The sequence below is a fragment of the Schistocerca gregaria genome, chromosome 3 (assembly GCF_023897955.1).
Source record: "Schistocerca gregaria isolate iqSchGreg1 chromosome 3, iqSchGreg1.2, whole genome shotgun sequence".
NCBI lineage: Eukaryota > Metazoa > Arthropoda > Insecta > Orthoptera > Acrididae > Schistocerca > Schistocerca gregaria.
The window spans coordinates 840,465,537-840,484,335 of NC_064922.1; the positions used below are offsets into that span (position 1 = coordinate 840,465,537).

The following is an 18,799-nucleotide window of genomic DNA, read 5'->3' on the forward strand; positions in this document are numbered from 1 at the left end:
AAGAAAAGAACAGTTACTTTGGTTAATAGACTGGACGCTTTATTTAGAAGTTGCATGTCGTACGAGACCAATCACACTGCGTTTTCGACCATTGATCGATCATAAATGAGTGTACATGTAGAGTCAAACGTGTGGGCAGACTGTTGAGTAATTTGAATGGAGGAGTACGTCACGACAAAGAAGTGACTGCAGGAGTAGAAGAAAGCCGACTCTGTGGCTGGATAGGCTGAAGAGGAACTTCTCCGCAGTGTTTCCGGTGCGCGTTATGGGACTCGGTGAGGCGGCGGGAGAATACGTGGCGGCGCACGAGAAGCAGCGAGAGGTCTGCCGGGCGGGAGAGCCCCTCAGCTGACGACGGTGTGTGCGGAAGCGGCGGGCTGCCGGCAAAGTGTCGCAGAGGGGACGCTACGAGTCGGACCCGCTGCTGGCCCGGAAGTGGCTCGAGCGCTCGGGGTCGACCTCTGAGTGCACGGAGACGTCGTACGTGGGCGGCGGCTGCAGCGGCCGCAGGTCGGGCGGCCGGTCGGTTCCCGCCGGCGGCGCCAGCAGCCGCGACGACGACTGCGGCCCGGCCGCTGGCGCGCGGTGCGAGCGCGACTCGCGCGCCGTCTGCAGCGCGCTCGCCTCGTCCGCCGTCAGGGAGCGCATGCGCGGCTCCATGGCGAAGAACGGCGACTCCAGCACCTGCGCAGCGGGCCCGATCGCGTGACGACGGCACGTCGCACGTGAAACAGGGAGGTGGGAACCGACGACGTACGTAAACCAGGGTAACACCACGTCATTTCGACGGCACCCGCGGCCAACGATTAATTCAGACCTCGGTGTGACATCATCACTGTTATGTTCAACTGTCGGCCGGCACAAACACATGCTTTATCGAAGAATTCGTTGAGCTGTGTTGACGACCACGGTGATATCTGGTTCGTGGGGCGCTTAACTGCGCGGTTTATCAGCGCCCATACAAATTCCCAATCTCTACACTCTCCAGTCGTGCCACATTCCCGAATCATGATGAAATGAGAAGGACAACACAAACACCCAGTCCTTAAGGGAGCAAAATCTCCGACCTGTCCAGGAAGGTCGCAGTTCGTAGTAGCAGACGGCAAATCATCGAGTAAAACTGAAGAGATATCAGGTGTTCCCCAGGGAAGCGTCCTGGGACCTCTGCTGTTCCTGATCTATATAAATGACCTAGGTGACAATGTGAGCAGTTCTCTTAGGTTGTTCGCAGATGATGGTGTAATTTACCGTCTAGTAAGGTCATCCGAAGACCAGTATCAGTTGCAAAGCGATTTAGAAAAGATTGCTGTATGGTGTGGCAGGTGGCGGTTGACGCTAAATGACGAAAAGTGTGAGGTGATCCACATGAGTTCCAAAAGAAATCCGTTGGAATTCGATTACTCGATAAATAGTACAATTCTCAAGGCTGTCAATTCAACTAAGTACCTCGTGTTAAAATTACGAACAACTACAGTTGGAAAGACCACGTAGATAATACTGTGGGGAAGGCGAGCCAAAGGTTGCGTTTCATTGGCAGGACACTTAGAAGATACAACAAGTCCACTAAAGAGACAGTTTACACTACACTCGTTCGTCGTCTGTTAGAATATTTCTGCGCGGTGTGGGATCCTTACCAGGTGGGATTGTCGGAGGACATCGAAAGGGTGCAAAAAAGGGCAGTTCGTTTTGTATTATCACGTAGTAGGGGAGAGAGTGTGGCAGATATGATAAGCGAGTTGGGATGGAAGACATTAAAGCACAGACATTTTTCGTCGCGGCGAGATCTATTTACGAAATTTCAGTCACCAACTTTTCCTTCCGAATGCGAAAATATTTTGTTGAGCCCAACCTACATAGGTAGGAATGTTCATCAAAATAAAATAAGAGAAATCAGATCTCGAACAGAAAGGTTTAGGTGTTCGTTTTGCCCGCGCGCTGGTCGGGAGTGGAATGGTAGAGAGAGAGTGTGATTGTGGTTCGATGAACCCTCTGCCAAGCACTTAAATGTGAATTACAGAGTAATCATATAGATGTAGATGTAGATGTAGAATCGAATGTGGGACCCTGTGTTCCAGTGGCAGTAGTGCTAGCCACTAGACCACGAGATGAGGACTAGCGTGGAGCTTGAAACGGTACAGTAGTTTCCGCTCTATAAGCAGTAGCTTTCGCTGCACGCTCGCACCGAGAAATACAAACACGACGCGGCCGGCCGCGGTTGCAACAGATCCCATGTGGAAGGGTGGAAAGAAATGTGTCAGGCTTCATAATACGTATTTATATGTGACGTGTATTATGTATTTCTTGTACATGAATGTGGATCTGCACATGAACTTTCCTAATCCTCCTCACACATTTCCGTAAGGCGTGGCCAAATCATAGTTGGGAAGTAGTTCTGTAGTATAGTAGAGCCAACCTCACTCCTGGGTAGGGGATCAGAGAGACAGCACAGGCAGGTAAAAGTCAAAGACGTTTCAGTGTCACAGGATTTGGGGTGGAGAGGTTGGTCACGGCCAAGTGGTTCGACCATCCCAACCCCCGGGCCCAGGAAGACCGCCGGGTGCCCGCCATATTCTGGGAGTGTTACAGAAGACGGGTAAGTGAGCAGACGTGCCCTCAGTGCGTCTGTCTCAATGTTCACCCATGGAAGAGAGTTATTTGAATAGTTGTACTAATTATTTTATTTCCAGCTTTGGATTGTGTAAGGAAATGATGTTCTCGTTTAATTTCGGAAATTTGACCCCTGTGTTAATGTATCTGGTCCCCAGTTTGCCCGTTATCCTCCTCACATAGTGGATGTCCTATGTAAAATATTGGGACACTTTGGTGGTATACATTTGGCCAACGCAATTCCGTCTTGCCCATAGAAATGTGCGTGCAGATTAGTATGTAATATACCCGAGCTATAAGTTGTAAAATTGTAATGTCTGTAAACTGGAGCAATTGCTGCAATCGCTGTAAATCGAGTGATAATGCTTAAAATAAATAGGTAATCAATTGTCATCATGCTTCAACATACCTTAAAAAACACAAAGAAGTCAAGTTAAAGGAATTCATTTAAAATAAAAAATATAGAATGCAGGGACCCACACATCAGCGTGTGAACCCTCCAGCCCCTTGCCTATTATCATACAGAAAGGGCACGCTCTCTAGGTAGCGCTCTCAAACTTTCCCCCCCCCCCCCTCCCCCTCCCCCCCCCCCCCAGTTATCCGTTACGCAATTTTCCTTCAGGGCTCGACGACATCTACTTTTATCTGGCGTCCCTAGAGAAGGAAGTTAGACAGGAAACTTTCAAGCTTAATCACTTTACTGGAACCATCACGTGATCGCAAAATACTTCATCGCAAAAAAAAAAAAAAAAAAACAAATCTGCGTCTGGCATTGTTGGCCGGGGGACCCCATCCGGATAAGTTCCGGCGCCGAGTGCACGTCTTATTTCAGTCGACGCCACATTGGGCGACTTGAATTACAATTACTGTAATTAATAATAATACGACCATAGTATGATCATGAAAGAATGATAGTTGCTCCATTAATGGTGAAGCTCCATCTTGAAGAGATATATTTGATCATGTTGCCATTTGAATATTTTCTAATAAAAGGTCAAACCTTTATTTGTAGAGCTTAAATCTACTGCACTAATCTGCCATATTAGAATCTAGAGATTAATGGTAATTCTGAGTAACTATGTTCTGCAGGAGGGTTATTTTGTAGTCATTCTGTTGATCTTCTTATGTTAGCTCTAAATATAATTGCTCGGTTTGTAACCATTCTTTCTCATATAATTACAATGAATATAATAATTCCTGCAATAGAAATTGTAGATCCAATTCTTGATACTACATTTCATGATGTATATGCTTCTGGGTAGTCTGAGTATCGTCGAGGTATTCCTGCTAATCCTAAGAAGTGTTGAGGAAAGAATGTTAAGTTTACTCCAATGAATATAATTGTAAATTGGATTTTTAATCATGTATTATTTATAGTTAATCCTGTGAATAGTGGATATCATTGAATAACACCCCCTATAATTGCAAATACTGCTCCTATAGATAATACATAATGGAAGTGGGCTAGTACATACTATGTATCATGTAATACAATATCAAGTGATGAATTTGCTAATACTAATCCTGTTAATCCATCAATTGTAAATAGGAAAATAAATCCTAGAGCTCATAATAATGGTGGATTGAACTTGAATTTAGTTCCATATAATGTAGCTAATCATCTAAATACCTTAATTCCTGTAGGTACAGCAATAATTATTGTTGCTGACGTAAAATATGCTCGTGTGTCAACATCCATTCCTACTGTAAATATATGATGTGCTCATACAATAAATCCTATTAGTCCAATTGATAATATTGCATACATTATACCTAATGTTCCAAATGATTCAATTTTTCCTCTTTCTTGACATACAATGTGTGAAATAATTCCGAACCCTGGTAGAATTAAAATATAAACTTCTGGGTGTCCAAAGAATCAAAATAGATGTTGATATAGAATTGGGTCACCCCCTCCTGCAGGGTCAAAGAATGATGTATTTAAATTTCGGTCTGTTAATAATATAGTAATAGCTCCTGCTAAAACTGGAAGTGAAAGAAGGAGAAGTAGGGCTGTAATAGCTACAGATCATACAAATAAAGGTGTTTGATCTAAAGTTATACTTTCTGATCGTATATTAATTGCTGTTGTAATGAAATTTACTGCACCAAGAATAGATGATACACCTGCTAAGTGTAGTGAAAAAATAGCTAAATCTACAGATGCACCCCCTTGTGCAATAGCTCCTGCTAGAGGAGGGTAAACTGTTCATCCTGTACCAGCACCATTATCTACTATAGAAGATGTAAGAAGAAGGGTTAGTGAGGGTGGTAGTAATCAAAAACTTATATTATTTATTCGTGGAAATGCTATATCTGGTGCACCGATTATTAGTGGAACAAGTCAATTACCAAATCCACCAATTATAATAGGTATTACTATAAAGAAAATTATTACGAATGCGTGAGCTGTAATAATAACATTATAAATCTGGTCATCCCCAATTAGAGATCCGGGCTGACCAAGTTCAGCACAGCATGAGAATAAAATGAGTTTTGGGACAACACAACACCCAGTCCACGAGCGAAGAAAATCTCCAACCCAGCCGGGAATCGAACCGGGGCCTGCTGCATGGCAGGCAAGCACGTTACTACTTTTTTTTTTGCATTTTGAAGTTCGCTGTTGAGCCCTTCAGTCATTTTTTTTTTTATTGCAGAGAGCAGGCAGCTCTCTGACGGAACTCGCTGCGCTACCGTACTTAGCTAACCAGGCAGACACTTCGTCACACTTGTTCGGAAATGGATGCCGAACAGTTGACGGCAGCATATGACGGTGGCAGACTTCACGGCTTGAAAAGAAAGATATATGGAAGAAGTAGTGGGTGGACTGCCGATAGACGGAGGAGGAGTTCGAAGTGTGCAACAGAACCAGCTGCGTGAAACGCAGTGCGAGGACATAAAGAACAACGAAAATTATTTGAGATTGAGCGACAAAACATTTCCATTTGCCCACATGAAAATGGCCCCTCATATCAACATACGCGATACTCATTTATGAAATGCCATAGCTTAATTTCATCCATCATAATCGCTGTACAGGCTGACAGTTACAAAACTCCGCACATCAAAAAAAGTTTTGCATCACCTCGGTTCCGAGAGTTCCGGAACCTGTACAGAAAACTGGAATAAAGATCTAGTCCGTAGCTCGTGGTCGTGCGGTAGCGTTCTCGCTTCCCGCGCCCGGGTTCCCGGGTTCGATTCCCGGCGGGATCAGGGATTTTCTCTGCCTCGTGATGACTGGGTGTTGTTTGATGTCCTTAGGTTTAAGTAGTTCTAAGTTCTAGTGGTCTGATGACCATAGATGTTAAGTCCCGTAGTGCTCAGAGCCACTTGAATAGAGATCTACATAAACATCATTTCCGCCCTTTTCATTGCTCATGAAAACCACACATTCCATGTTGTACCACCATACAGCGAGACCTTCAAAGGTGGTGGTCCACATTGCTGTACACACCGGTACCTCTAATACCCAGTAGCACGTCCTCTTGCATTGATGTATGCCTGTATACGTCGTGGCATACTATCTACAAGTTCATCAAGGCACTATTGGTCCAGATTGTCCCACTCCTCAATGGCGATTCGGCGTAGAACCCCCAGAGTGGTTGGTGGGTCACGTCGTCCATAAACAGCCCTTTTCATGTTCGGTAGGGTTCATGCCTGGAGAACATGCTGGCCTCTCTAGTCCAGCGATGTCGTTATCCTGAAGGAAATCACTCACACGATGTGCACGATAGGCGTCGCCAATGTGCCCAATATGGTTGTGCTGTCGCTCAGAGGATGGCATTCACATATCGTACAGCCGTTACGGCGCCTTCCATGACCACCAGGGGCGTACGTCGGCTCTACATAATGCCACCCCAAAACATCAGGGAACCTCGACGTTGCTGCACTAGCTGGACGATGTGTCGAAGGCGTTCAGTCTGACCTAGTTGCCTCCAAAATTGTCTCCGGCGATTCTCTGGTTGAAGGCATGTGTGACACTCATCGGTGAAGAGAAGGTGATGCAAATGCCGATCGGTTGTTGGGCCCATCTGTAACGCGCTGCATGGTGTCGCGGTTGCGAAGATGCACCTAGCTGTGGACGTTGGGAGTGAAGTTGGGCATCATGCAGCCTATTGCGCAGAGTTTGAGTCTTAACACGACGTCTTGTGGCTGCTCGAAAAGCATTATTCAACATGGTGGCGTTGCTGTCAGGATTCCTCCGAGCCACAATCCGTAGGTAGCGGTCATCCGCTGCAGTAGTAGCCCTTGGGCGCCTGAGCGAAGCATGTCATTGGCAGTTCCTGTCTCTTTGGATCTCCTCCATGTCTGAACAACATCACTTTGGTTCAGTCCAAGACGCCTGGACACTTCCCTTGTTGAGAGCCCTTCCTGGCACAAAGTAACAATGCGGACGCGATCGAACCACGGTACTGACCGTCTAGGCATGGTTGAACTACAAACAACACGAGCCGTGTACTTTCTTCCTGATGGAATGACTGCAATAGATCTGCTGTCCGAACCTCTCCATCGAATAAATAGTCAAAGGAACTGTGTCTGTCACAATGAGATTGTCACTCTGCAGCGGATTGTGTGCTGATATGAAACTTCCTGGCAGATTAAAACTGTGTTCCGGACCGAGTCTCCAACTCGGGACCTTTGCCTTTCGCACTTACCCGCAAAAGGAAAATGTCCCGAGTTCGAGTCTCGGTCCGGCACACAGTTTTAATCTTCCAGGAAGTTCGAACTGTGTCTGTGATACAAAATCTACAGTCAACGTCTATCTTCAAGAGTTTTGGAAACTGGGGTGATGCAAAACTTTTTTTGATGTATGTATATGAACAAAAAGTAAATTAGTTACAAACTACGGTCTGCATAGACTTTATTCTACATGTAAACGTCACTACAGATATTAGGATTTAGATGACATGTTCGATATGACTGCCATCATCGGCGATGAAATTTCGGAACATCGATGCTGTCAATAACCTCCTAAATTGCTGTTTTTGGCTAGCAATGGTTCTAGCCTTATTGCTATACACCTTGTCTGTAATATAGCCCCACAAAAAAGAGTCGCACATGTTCAAATCTGGAGTATGTGGCGACCAATCGAGGCACATGCCAGTGACCTTTGGATACCCCAGAGCCAGAATGTGTTTCCTGAAGTGCCCCTCCATTACATCAATCACTCTCTTATTGCGATGGGTTCGAGCTCCATTTTGCATGAACCACATCATGTCGAAATCAGGGTCACTTTGTGTAATGTGGATGAAATCACCTTCCAAAAGCTTCACGTACCATTCTGTAGTCACCGTGCCCTCAGGGAATGTCCCACCGATTTTTCTGTGACTGGACATTGCACGCCACACAGTCACCCGTTCCGGGTGAAGAGACTCCTCGATCGCGAAATGCTGATTCTCAGTCCCACAAATGCATCAACTTCGCTCACTTACGAGCCCATCCAAATGAAAGTGTGCATCGTGACTAAACCAAACCAACTGCGTACATTAATTGTCATCATGCCCCGTCGCCAACCGTGCAGTTTGAACGTCCTAACGCTAACCACTCAGAGGTTGCGGCGATTTTATTTCATCTAGTTCAATAATTGTCTCTGAGTACTATGGGACTTAACATCTGAGGTCATCAGTCCCCTAGAACTTAGAACTACTTAAACCTAACTAAGCTAAGGACATCACACACATCCATGCCCGAGGCAGGATTCGAACCTGCGACGTAGCGGTCACGCGGTTCCGAACTGAAGCGCGTAGAACCGCTCGGCCACACCGGCCGGCAGTTCAGTAATTGTCACCCTATATTTGGAGAGCCTTCAGCTGTGTCGTGCATGATTTAAGTGATGAAACATTGCACTATTTACTAATTTTTTCATGGTTAATGACGCTATTCCCTTTGTCAAAATGAAATATTCACACAGATATTTTATGGTGTATCTGTATGTGTGTTGCTCTGCCTTGCAGTCGCGATTTATGGTTTACTGCAATCGGATAGATTTCTATGGTCCGATTTCCCGAAACATCACATAAAATACCTATGTAAATATTCGTACTTGATCATGCGAATAAATTCTCGCAAAGCGTCGTGGAAAAATACGTAACTAGTATACTGTTTCATCGTTTAAATCATGAACGCTATCTCTGCTAAACACCGTCTAATGGCTGCTAAGTGAGATTTTAGCAACAGATGAAAGCTATTCAGGATTGCAACATAGTAATCGAATCCTTGTATACTACACTCCTGGAAATGGAAAAAAGAACACATTGACACAGGTGTGTCAGACCCACCATACTTGCTCCGGACACTGCGAGAGGGCTGTACAAGCAATGATCACACGCACGGCACAGCGGACACACCAGGAACCGCGGTGTTGGCCATCGAATGGCGCTAGCTGCGCAGCATTTGTGCACCGCCGCCGTCAGTGTCAGCCAGTTTGCCGTGGCATACGGAGCTCCATCGCAGTCTTTAACACTGGTAGCATGCCGCGACAGCGTGGACGTGAACCGTATGTGCACCCAACGTGCTCTAGATGGTGTAAGTCAACTACCCTGGCCAGCAAGATCTCCGGATCTGTCCCCCATTGAGCATGTTTGGGACTGGATGAAGAGTCGTCTCACGCGGTCTGCACGTCCAGCACGAACGCTGGTCCAAGTGAGGCGCCAGGTGGAAATGGCATGGCAAGCCGTTCCACAGGACTACATCCAGCATCTCTACGATCGTCTCCATGGGAGAATAGCAGCCTGCATTGCTGCGAAAGGTGGATATACACTGTACTAGTGCCGACATTGTGCATGCTCTGTTGCCTGTGTCTATGTGCCTGTGGTTCTGTCAGTGTGATCATGTGATGTATCTGACCCCAGGAATGTGTCAATAAAGTTTCCCCTTCCTGGGACAATGAATTCACGGTGTTCTTATTTCAATTTCCAGGACTGTATTTTACGTATTAGTCCAGAAAGATATGAATGTATACAGCGTGGCAATTACTGAACTATATGGAATAAAATCGTCATAACTCCTGAACGGCTTGCGTTAGGACGTTTAAATTGCTCGGTTGGCCGCGGTGCATGATGGGAATTAGTATGGTTCGGTTTAGCGATGAAGCCCACTTTCATTTGAATCAAAGTGGGCTTCATTCGGATGGGTTCGTAAATAAGCAAAATTGGCGCATTTGGGCGACTGAGAATCTGCATTTCGCTATAGAGAAGTCTCTTCACCCTGGTGTGCAATGTCCAGTCACGGAATAATCGGTGCGATATTCCTTTATGGCACGGTGACTCCGAACGGTACGTGAAGGTTTTGGAAGATGATTTCATTCCCATTATCCAAAGTAATCCCGATTTCGGCAAGATGCAAGACGGAGCTCGACGCCATCAAAGCAGAAGGGTTTTTGATGTCCTGGAGGAGCACTTTGAGGACAGCAGTCTGGCTCTGGGATACCCAGAGGCCAGTGGCATGGGCCTCGATTGGTAGTCATAAGTAAGGTTATTTAGAGAACAAATAAATACATTCATTTCACTTTTGTACATTTTGAGCACATTTGACTTTTCATCTTCATCTTCTTCCACGTCCTATCTTTTTAAATGTAAGCTTAACATCATCAACACTGCAGCAACTTCGAATGCAGCTTATTGCTGCTGCTATTTGTTTGTAAGATTCCAAAAGCTTATTACGATTTTTGTAGTCAGAGTGCTTTGCGTAATGAACAATTTCGTATTCTTGACGCCTTGCAATGGTCACGTGGTAGCAGCCACGCCACCAAATATACTTCGTCATTTTATAGCTTAAATACACTACATCAAGCGAATCGACATGTAAACAACGGCCGTCGCTGTAGCTTTGATCAAATATCTTTGCTGAAAGCTTACCTACTACACTGTCAAAGATATGACTACAGAGCTTTGGAAAATATGTATCGCTGGCCACGAACACTACGTTGCTGACGTCTCGCAGACGTGCCTTCACGCCTGTATTTATCGTTGGCCACGGATGGCACCTGTGTCAACGCGATATACGGGCGCTATAACGAACTTGTGACGTCACATTACTCAGCTTGTCCGTCACAATTCGTGAACTCCCAGCTCCATCAGGGACCATGGGAAATCAATATTCAATTGAAGAAGTCTTAATTTTGTCGTGTGCTGACGAGGACTTTCCTGCATTTAAATACGCAGTAAAAAAATATCGAATTCTGCTGAAATAGTTAATCTCCCCACGCCGGAGGTAACTGCTGGCACTCGTGTAAGACTTGCAGTCTCATGTGCTGTGACGTAAACACATGGCCTGTCTTTCTCTTGGGCCTCGGGCGACACACGCTCTATTGAAGAGCTGCCTATCGACTTTCGTAACTTGGAATTTTAAAGCTGTCATTGTTAAAGTGGAGCATATTTGCAGATGATGTACTATGCTTAAACGCGATTGCCATCCACGTCAGTACTAAAAATAATACGTTGACTTTCAGCTACACGAAAAATCACACGAATCTAAAGGCTGTAAACTCAACTAAACACTTAGAGATTGTCGTTGTTGTTGTGATCTTCAGTCCAGAGACTTATTTTATACAGCTCTCCATGCTACTCTATCCTGTGCAAGCTTCTTCATTTACAAGTAACTACTGCAGGCTAAAGCCTTCTGAATCTGCTTAGTGTATTCATCTCTTGGTCTCCCTCTACGATTTTTACCCTTCATGGTGCCCTCCAATACTAAATTGGTGATCCCTTGATGTCTCAGAACATGTCCTACCAACCAATCCCTTCTTCTAGACAAGTCGTGCCATAAATCCCTCTTCTCCCCAAATCTATTCACAACCTCTTCATTAGTTACATGATCTACTCATAGAACCTTCAGAATTCATCTGTAGGACCACATTTCGAAAGCTTCTATCCTCGTCTTCTCTAAACTATTATCATCCACTTTTCACGTCCATACAGGGCTACACAAGATAAAAATGCTGTGAAAAAAGACTTCCTGACACTCAAATCTATACTCGATGTTAACAAATTTCTATTCTTCAGAAATTCTTTTCTTGTCATTGCCAGTCCTCATTTTATATCCTCCCTGCTTCGACCATCATCAGTTTTTTTACTCCTCAAATAGCAAAATTCATCTGCTACTTTATGTGACTCATTTTCTAACCTAATTCCCTCGGCATCACCTGATTTAATTACACTACATTCCATTAGCCTCGTTTTGCTTTTGTTGAAGTTCATCTTATATCCTCCTGTCGAGACACTGTACATTCCGTTCAACTGTTGTTCCAGATCCTTTGCTGTTTCTGACAGGATTACAATGTCATCGGCAAACCTCAAAGTTTTTATTTCTTCTCCATGCATTTTAATTCCTACTCCAAATATTTCCTTTGTTTCCTTTATTGCTTGCTCAGAGTATAGATTGAATAATATTTGGGATAGGCTGCAGCCCTGTTTCACTCCCTTCGCAACCACTGCTTTCCTTTCACGTCCCTCTACTTTTATAACTGCCATCTAGTTTCAGTGCAAATTGTAAATAGCCTTTCGCTCCCTGTATTTAACCCTTGCCACTTTCAGAATTCGAAAGAAGGATTACAGTTACAAATAACTTAAATTGGAACGGTTACATAGATTATGTTGTGGGGAAAGCAGCCCAAAGACTGCGAGCACTTAGAAAATGTAGTAGGTTTACTAAAAAGACTGCTTACAGTGCACTTGTCCACCCTCTTCTGCAATAATGCAGTGCGGTGTGGGATTCGCGTCAGATAGGATTGACGAAAGACATCTAAAAAGTTCAGAGAAGGGAAGCTCGTTTTGTAGTGTCGTGAGGTATGGGAGGGAGTGGCACTGATGTGGTAGACGAAATGGAGAGTCAGTCATTAAGATAAGGGAGTTTATCTGTGTGGCAAGACCTTCTCATGAAATTTCAATCACCAACTTTCACCTCAGAGTGTCAGGATATTCTAAGGTGGTCATGTCATTTTGATTTTTGTATGTTATCGATATGCGCGTCAGAGAGACAGAAAGGAAGTTACGTTACTGTTAAACAATCTTTGGTCTTGATGTGGCAGTCTTCGCCTCTTTGCAGTCTGAGACATGCTTAGCTGAAGTGTGGTAGGTGTTGTACGTATTCAGTAACACTGTTGACTTGTGATTTATACGGAAGATGAAGAAAGATTGATTGTAAAGGACAGCAAGGATGAAAATGATGTATACACTGAAAAGTGAAAGGTGAGGGGAATATAAATTTTGAACAGTCTTTGTGTCTGCGCAGTCTGATACATTCTTCGTTACTTGTGGTAGGTGATCGACGTATTCTGTAGTGCTGTTTTGTCTTGTGACTGTATATGTCAGGTGAAGAAAGATTGATTGTAAAGGACGGCAAGGATTAATATGACGTATACAATGAAAGATGAAAGGAACATAAATTTTGAATAATGTTATTACTTTTTGAAGGGAAGAAGTGTGCGATTATTGTCAGCTAGTTAACCTGTTCAGAGCTGAAAGATAGACCATCGCACTTCCCTGAGTCATGCATTAACATATTAACTGATTAAGCTGTTTGATTTTTGTACACATTCTCTGTTAACACTGTACCCATTTTAAATCACTGTTCGCATTGTTAAGTATAGTATTGTTCAGACAAATGTTACGTGTGAAGATTACGCGAAGTTTTACTCTGTCTTTTTTGGATACTTACTTCATTCTAAAATCATTGTCTTGGAATAGTTACGCTACCCACCCCAATATTTATCATATAACAGTTTGAATATTTATTTATAAACAGAAATCTAACTTAGCCGCCGCCTGTCTGGTTGTTTGCTGTCGAGCTTTCAAGAAATCTGCAACAATGTTGTCAGGACGTGAGGTAAATGGAAATTTTGATTAGAGCCAGATGACAGTTTCATTTCAGTTACGAGTTTAATATCAAAGAAAGTTGCATTCACATCAGTTACAGTTCAAATTAGTTCCTGATTAGTCAAAGGTTAGCATACGAGTTTAATTTGCATAATAGTTTGTGGGCACATAGTTTTGGTAATACGTAGACTTTTATAGAATGGGAGGTAAAGATGGGCTACATTCCAGACTGGTGCAAATATAGTGGGGAGGTTATAATATTTGTTGTCATCCACCTGCATCATAACAATAAAATAAGAGAAATCAGAGCTCGCACGGAAAGACTTAAGTGTTCGCTTTTCCAGAGCGCTGTTCGAGAGTGGAGCGGTAGAGAAATAGCTTGAAGGTGATTCGATGGACTCTCTGGTATGCACTGAACTGTGAGCGGCTGAGTATTCCTGTAGATGTAGATGATTCAATAAATTAAATCATTAAATTCATTTCGTAATTATTATTCAGTTAATTAGGTATATTAATTCTGATTTTGAGGTGATAACATCGGTTCAAGAGTACTACCAAATGAGGTGGCGCAGTGGTTAGCACATTGGACTCGCATTCGGGAGGACAAGGGTCGAAACCCGCGTCCGGTCATCCTGATTTAGGTTTTCCGTGATTTCCCTAAATAGCTTCAGGTAAATACCGGGATGGTCCTTCCGAAAGGGCACGGCCGACTTCCTTCCCCATCCTTCTCTAACCCGGTGGGACCGATGAACTCGCTTTTTGGTCCCCTCCCCCAGATCAACCAACCGACAAGAATACTGCAAAAGTAATAGTGAACGTATGCGTGCATGACGTTGACATATTAAATGCTCATGTTATTGTTTGCTGCGTCGAATAACATGACTGTTCTCAAACAAGAGTTCAGAATACTTTGGCCAGGAGTATCCACCTCTCCCTCCTCCTTCCTCGGCTTGAACATCTCGCGAATACGAGGGCTGTGATTGTTAGACAGCTGTATAGTGCCTCAGGTTCGGGCATTTAGGTGTCTGCAGTGGAGCGCTGGAGAGACAAACAGTCTGTGAACGCATCTTAAAAGCTGTACGTTCAGAACTACTATCAAACATGTGGCCCAAATTTTCGCGTGGTATCGATTGCCAGGGCTAACATAATGCAACTGCTCTTTCTTCACCAGTTGTTGATGTCCCCTTCATACAATTCGTGAACACCTGCATCATATTTTCCCTGAGACTTGGATAGGCAGAGGAGTTGTGTTCCGTGGTCAGCACGTACTCCTGATCTCGCTCCACTTCATTTCTTTTTGTGGGAGTGAAGTGGATTTCTCTGGCAAGAATTCTCACTGCCTGATACACTGTTCAAACGACGCCGGGGATGTTAGGACTGGTGTGACAGAAAATTATGTGACGATGCCATGTCTACACTGCCGTCGGAGACGCCATTTTTAACAGCTATCGTGAATCTAGCAGCTTGTGAAAGTTGGGCAGGTAAATTGAATTCTTTACTACTGTACCATATGAGCTGTGTTGGCTCGTTCTGTGTTTTTACATCTCTGCTTACTGGCGCTACCCGCCTCTGTCTAGTCGCCGGGTGGCGCTTCGTTCGCCTGTCAGTTGACTCTGTGGTTGTAGTTTCTTGTTGCCCACGTCGGCAGTCAGTCGGTCGCAGTCAGCTACAGAGAGAAAAGAGGCACCTGTGACGTGCGGTGAGCTGTTCACGTAGCTTACGGGCGCACGACTGCCTAAGCGGCCGGTGGTAGATTGAGGGGTGTTGGTCGGCAAGCTTGGGCCCAATATCAAAAATGGTTCAAATGGCTCTGAGCACTACGGGACTCAACTCCTGTGGTCATTAGTCCCCTAGAACTTAGAACTACTTAAACCTAACTAACCTAAGGACATCACACACATCCATGCCCGAGGCAGGATTCGAACCTGCGACCGTAGCAGTCGCACGGTTCCGGACTGCGCGCCTAGAACCGCGAGACCACCGCGGCCGGCGGGCCCAATATCGACGCAGCCGGTTTGCCCTGGATTAATCAGGCGCAGTTGCTGATGTGGGTGTTGGAGAGGTGTTCGTTTTCCGTTGCAGTCCGCTCTGCCCTTTGGAGGTAAGGCACTCATTACTTGTCTGACCCATGTGCGCCGGGGCTGAAGTTGCTCCCGCTACGCTAGGTTGCCTGTGGTTCTCCATCACTCTGTCTCTAGTATTAAATGCACTCTTTGTTGTCTCTATTTGAAATTATCAGAGAGCTGTATTTGTGTGTTTTAAAATTTCTTTTAATTATAGCTTGTTCAATGTGAGCTTATTTTGTCAGTTGCGTCTGCATTTAATTGTCACATGCTCTACGCTGGCATGTGTATTAGTGACCGCTGAGGTCGAAATTGACTCTTATTTGTGATGGAAGTTGTTGCTTCCTAGAACAATGTAGCGACTGTATAATTGCCCACGGCGGGGCTGTGGTAAGCAAGCGATAGAGGTCCAGTGAATTTTGGCTCATTTGGGTAATTACGTTCAATACCCCTGATGAGATTTTGCCCTTTTCAAGAAAATTTATACTTATTGTTTAAAATATGACTTGCTTGAGCGTTAGCCCTCAAGACTTGCCTGTCACCTTTTAAGCTACTTCAGTTAATGTGTGTGAGTTCCGTGTGGTTTCCTGGTTACTACATTGACTTGTTACATTTTCTTGTAAGATTAACAGGTTAATCCTTTTAATAATTCTTATCGTAAAATTCTTGATGTAATACACTACTGGCCATTAAAATTACTACACCTAGAAGAAATGCAGATGATAAACGGGTATTCATTGGACGAATATATTACACCAGAACTGACATGTGATTACATATTCACGCAATTTGGGTGCATAAATCCTGAGAAATCAGTACCCAAAACAACCACCTCTGGCCGTAATAACGACCTTGATACGCCTGGGCATTGAGTCAAACAGAGCTTGGAGCGGTCGCGCGGTTCCAGACTGAAGCGCCTAGAACCGCTCGGCTACACGGCCGGCCTCGCTGGGATCGAATGAAGGGTAGAGCCACGGGTCATAACACATCTGAAATGTAACGTCCACTGTTCAAAGGCCGCCTATGCGAACAAGAGGTGACCGAGACGTGTAACCAATGGCACCCCATACCATCACGCCGGGTGATACGCCAGCATGGCGATGACGAATACACGCTTCCAATTAGCGTTAAGCGCGATGTCGGCAAACACGGATGCGCCCATCATGATGCTGTAAACAGAACCTGGATTCATCCGAAAAAATGACATTTTCCCATTCGTGCACCCATGTTAGTCGTTGAGTACACCATCGCAGGCGCTGATGTCTGTGATAAGGAGGAGAAATCCGTACCATCACGTTTCCGACTTTGATAAATGCCGGATTGTAGCCTATCGCGGTTGCGGTTCATCCCATCGTGACATTGCTGCTCGCGTTCGTCGAGTTCCAATGACTGTCAGCACAATATGGAATCGGTGGATTCAGGAGTGTAATACGGAACGCCGTGCTGGATCCCAACGGACTCGTATCACTAGCAGTCGAGATGACAGGCTTCTTATCCGCATGGCTGTAACGGATCGTGCAGCCACGTCTCGATCCCTGAGTCAACAGATGGGGACGTTTGCAAGACAACAACCACCTCCCACCTCCATGAACAGTTAGACGACGTTTGCAGCAGCATGGACTATCAGCTCGGAGACCGTGGCTGCTGTTACCCTTGACGCTGCATCACAGACAGGAGCGCCTGCGATGGTGTACTCAATGACGAACCTGGGTGCACGAATGGCAAAACGTCATTTTTTCGGATGAATACAGGTTCTGTTTACAGCATCATTATGGTCGCATCCGTGTTTGACGACATCGGGGTGAATGCACATTGGAAGCATGTATTCGTCATCGCCGTACTGGCATATCACCCGGCGTGATGGTATGGGGTGCCATTGGTTACACGTCTCTGTCACCTCTTGTTCGCATTGACGGCACTTTGAACAGTGGACGTTACATTTCAGATGTGTTAAGACCCGTGGCTCTACCCTTCATTCGATCCCTGCGAAACCCTACATTTCAGCAGGATAATGCACGACCGCATGTTGCAGGTCGTGTACGGGCCTTTCTGGACACAGAAAATGTTCGACTGCTGCCTGTCCAGCACATTCTCCAGATCTCTTACCAACTGAAAACGTCTTGTCAATGATGGCCGAGCAACTGGCTGGTCACAGTACGCCAGTCACTGCTATTGACGAACTGTGGTATCGCGTTGAAGCTGCATGGGCAGCTGTATCTGTACACGCCATCCAAGCTTTGTTTTACACAATGCCGAGGCATATCAAGGCCGTTATTACGGCCAGAGGTGGTTGTTCTGGGTACTGATTTCTCAGGATCTATGCACCGCAATTGCGTGAACATGTAATCACATGTCAGTTCTAGGATAATATATTTATCCAATGAATACCCGTTTATCACCTGCTTTTCTTTTCGGTGTAGAAATTTTAATGGCCAGTAGTGTATTAGTGATTTTGATGCCTGTGTACTAAAAGATGCTTGTTTTGTGAAGTAATAAATGACTCTTGATAAATGGGCTGGGACTTTCCCATTTCCGTTTAGTTATTTCCTCACCCTGAAGCATCACTAACGTTTCACCACAGACTTAGGATTTCCGGTCTCTCTGACATCACGTTATGCACGCCGTACTACTCCATCAACACGGGAAATTATCTGCCGTATTGGAGAGGATTCAGCGGGATTACTGTACGTCATGATCAGGTCTCGGAAGTTGGGGCCTTCAGTTTGGCTATTGCATGGGGCTACGGCGGCACTTACGTCGAGTGTCGCTTATACCATTCGATTTGCTTATTTATCCGGACGAGGGTCCTTCACCGCAAACTGACACATTTACGCTCCTACATCATGCCTGAAAATCTGTAACATCATTACTGAATCACCCTGTATACGTCTTTGGAGTGAACATACCAGTGTTTGTCTTGCTGAAAATGGATTATTTCGTACGGATAGGAGTGCAGGATGTTTCGTTGGATTATATGCAGTGTACTCGCTGGCACGTCCAACTGTAACGTAACGTAAGGTTCTCTGAATAACTTTACCCGTTGTTTGAAAAGAGGTTTAGGCTCATCTAAATTTTAGGGAACAATCCCTTCACAGATTAAGTTAATAAAGGTCGCAACGGATAACAGAATGAATTATTATGGGACAGTCAGAGAAAACTACGTCCCGTTAACTACACTTGTGCCAAGAACTACGTATTTTAGTAGCATAATCATCAATGAAACAAATGTGACACTCTTTCCAGACGTATTGAAAAGGGATAAATTAAATGAGCACGAAAATAGCTTCAAGTGATGAAATATTTATTTTGCCTAAG

At 44.7% G+C, this 18,799-nt stretch overlaps 1 protein-coding gene across 1 annotated transcript in view; it reads right to left on the reverse strand.

The window, feature by feature from the left end:
• Positions 1–405: 405 nt before the first annotated feature.
• LOC126355618 (testis-specific serine/threonine-protein kinase 6-like) overlaps positions 406–18,799 on the reverse strand; it is a 59,508-nt gene continuing 41,114 nt past the window's right edge. The window contains exons 5-6 of the mRNA XM_050005981.1: positions 607–684; positions 406–495 (exon numbers count right to left, since the gene is read on the reverse strand). Of these exons, the coding sequence (XP_049861938.1) occupies positions 406–495; positions 607–684 (168 nt within the window). The remainder of the gene's footprint in view (positions 496–606; positions 685–18,799) is intronic.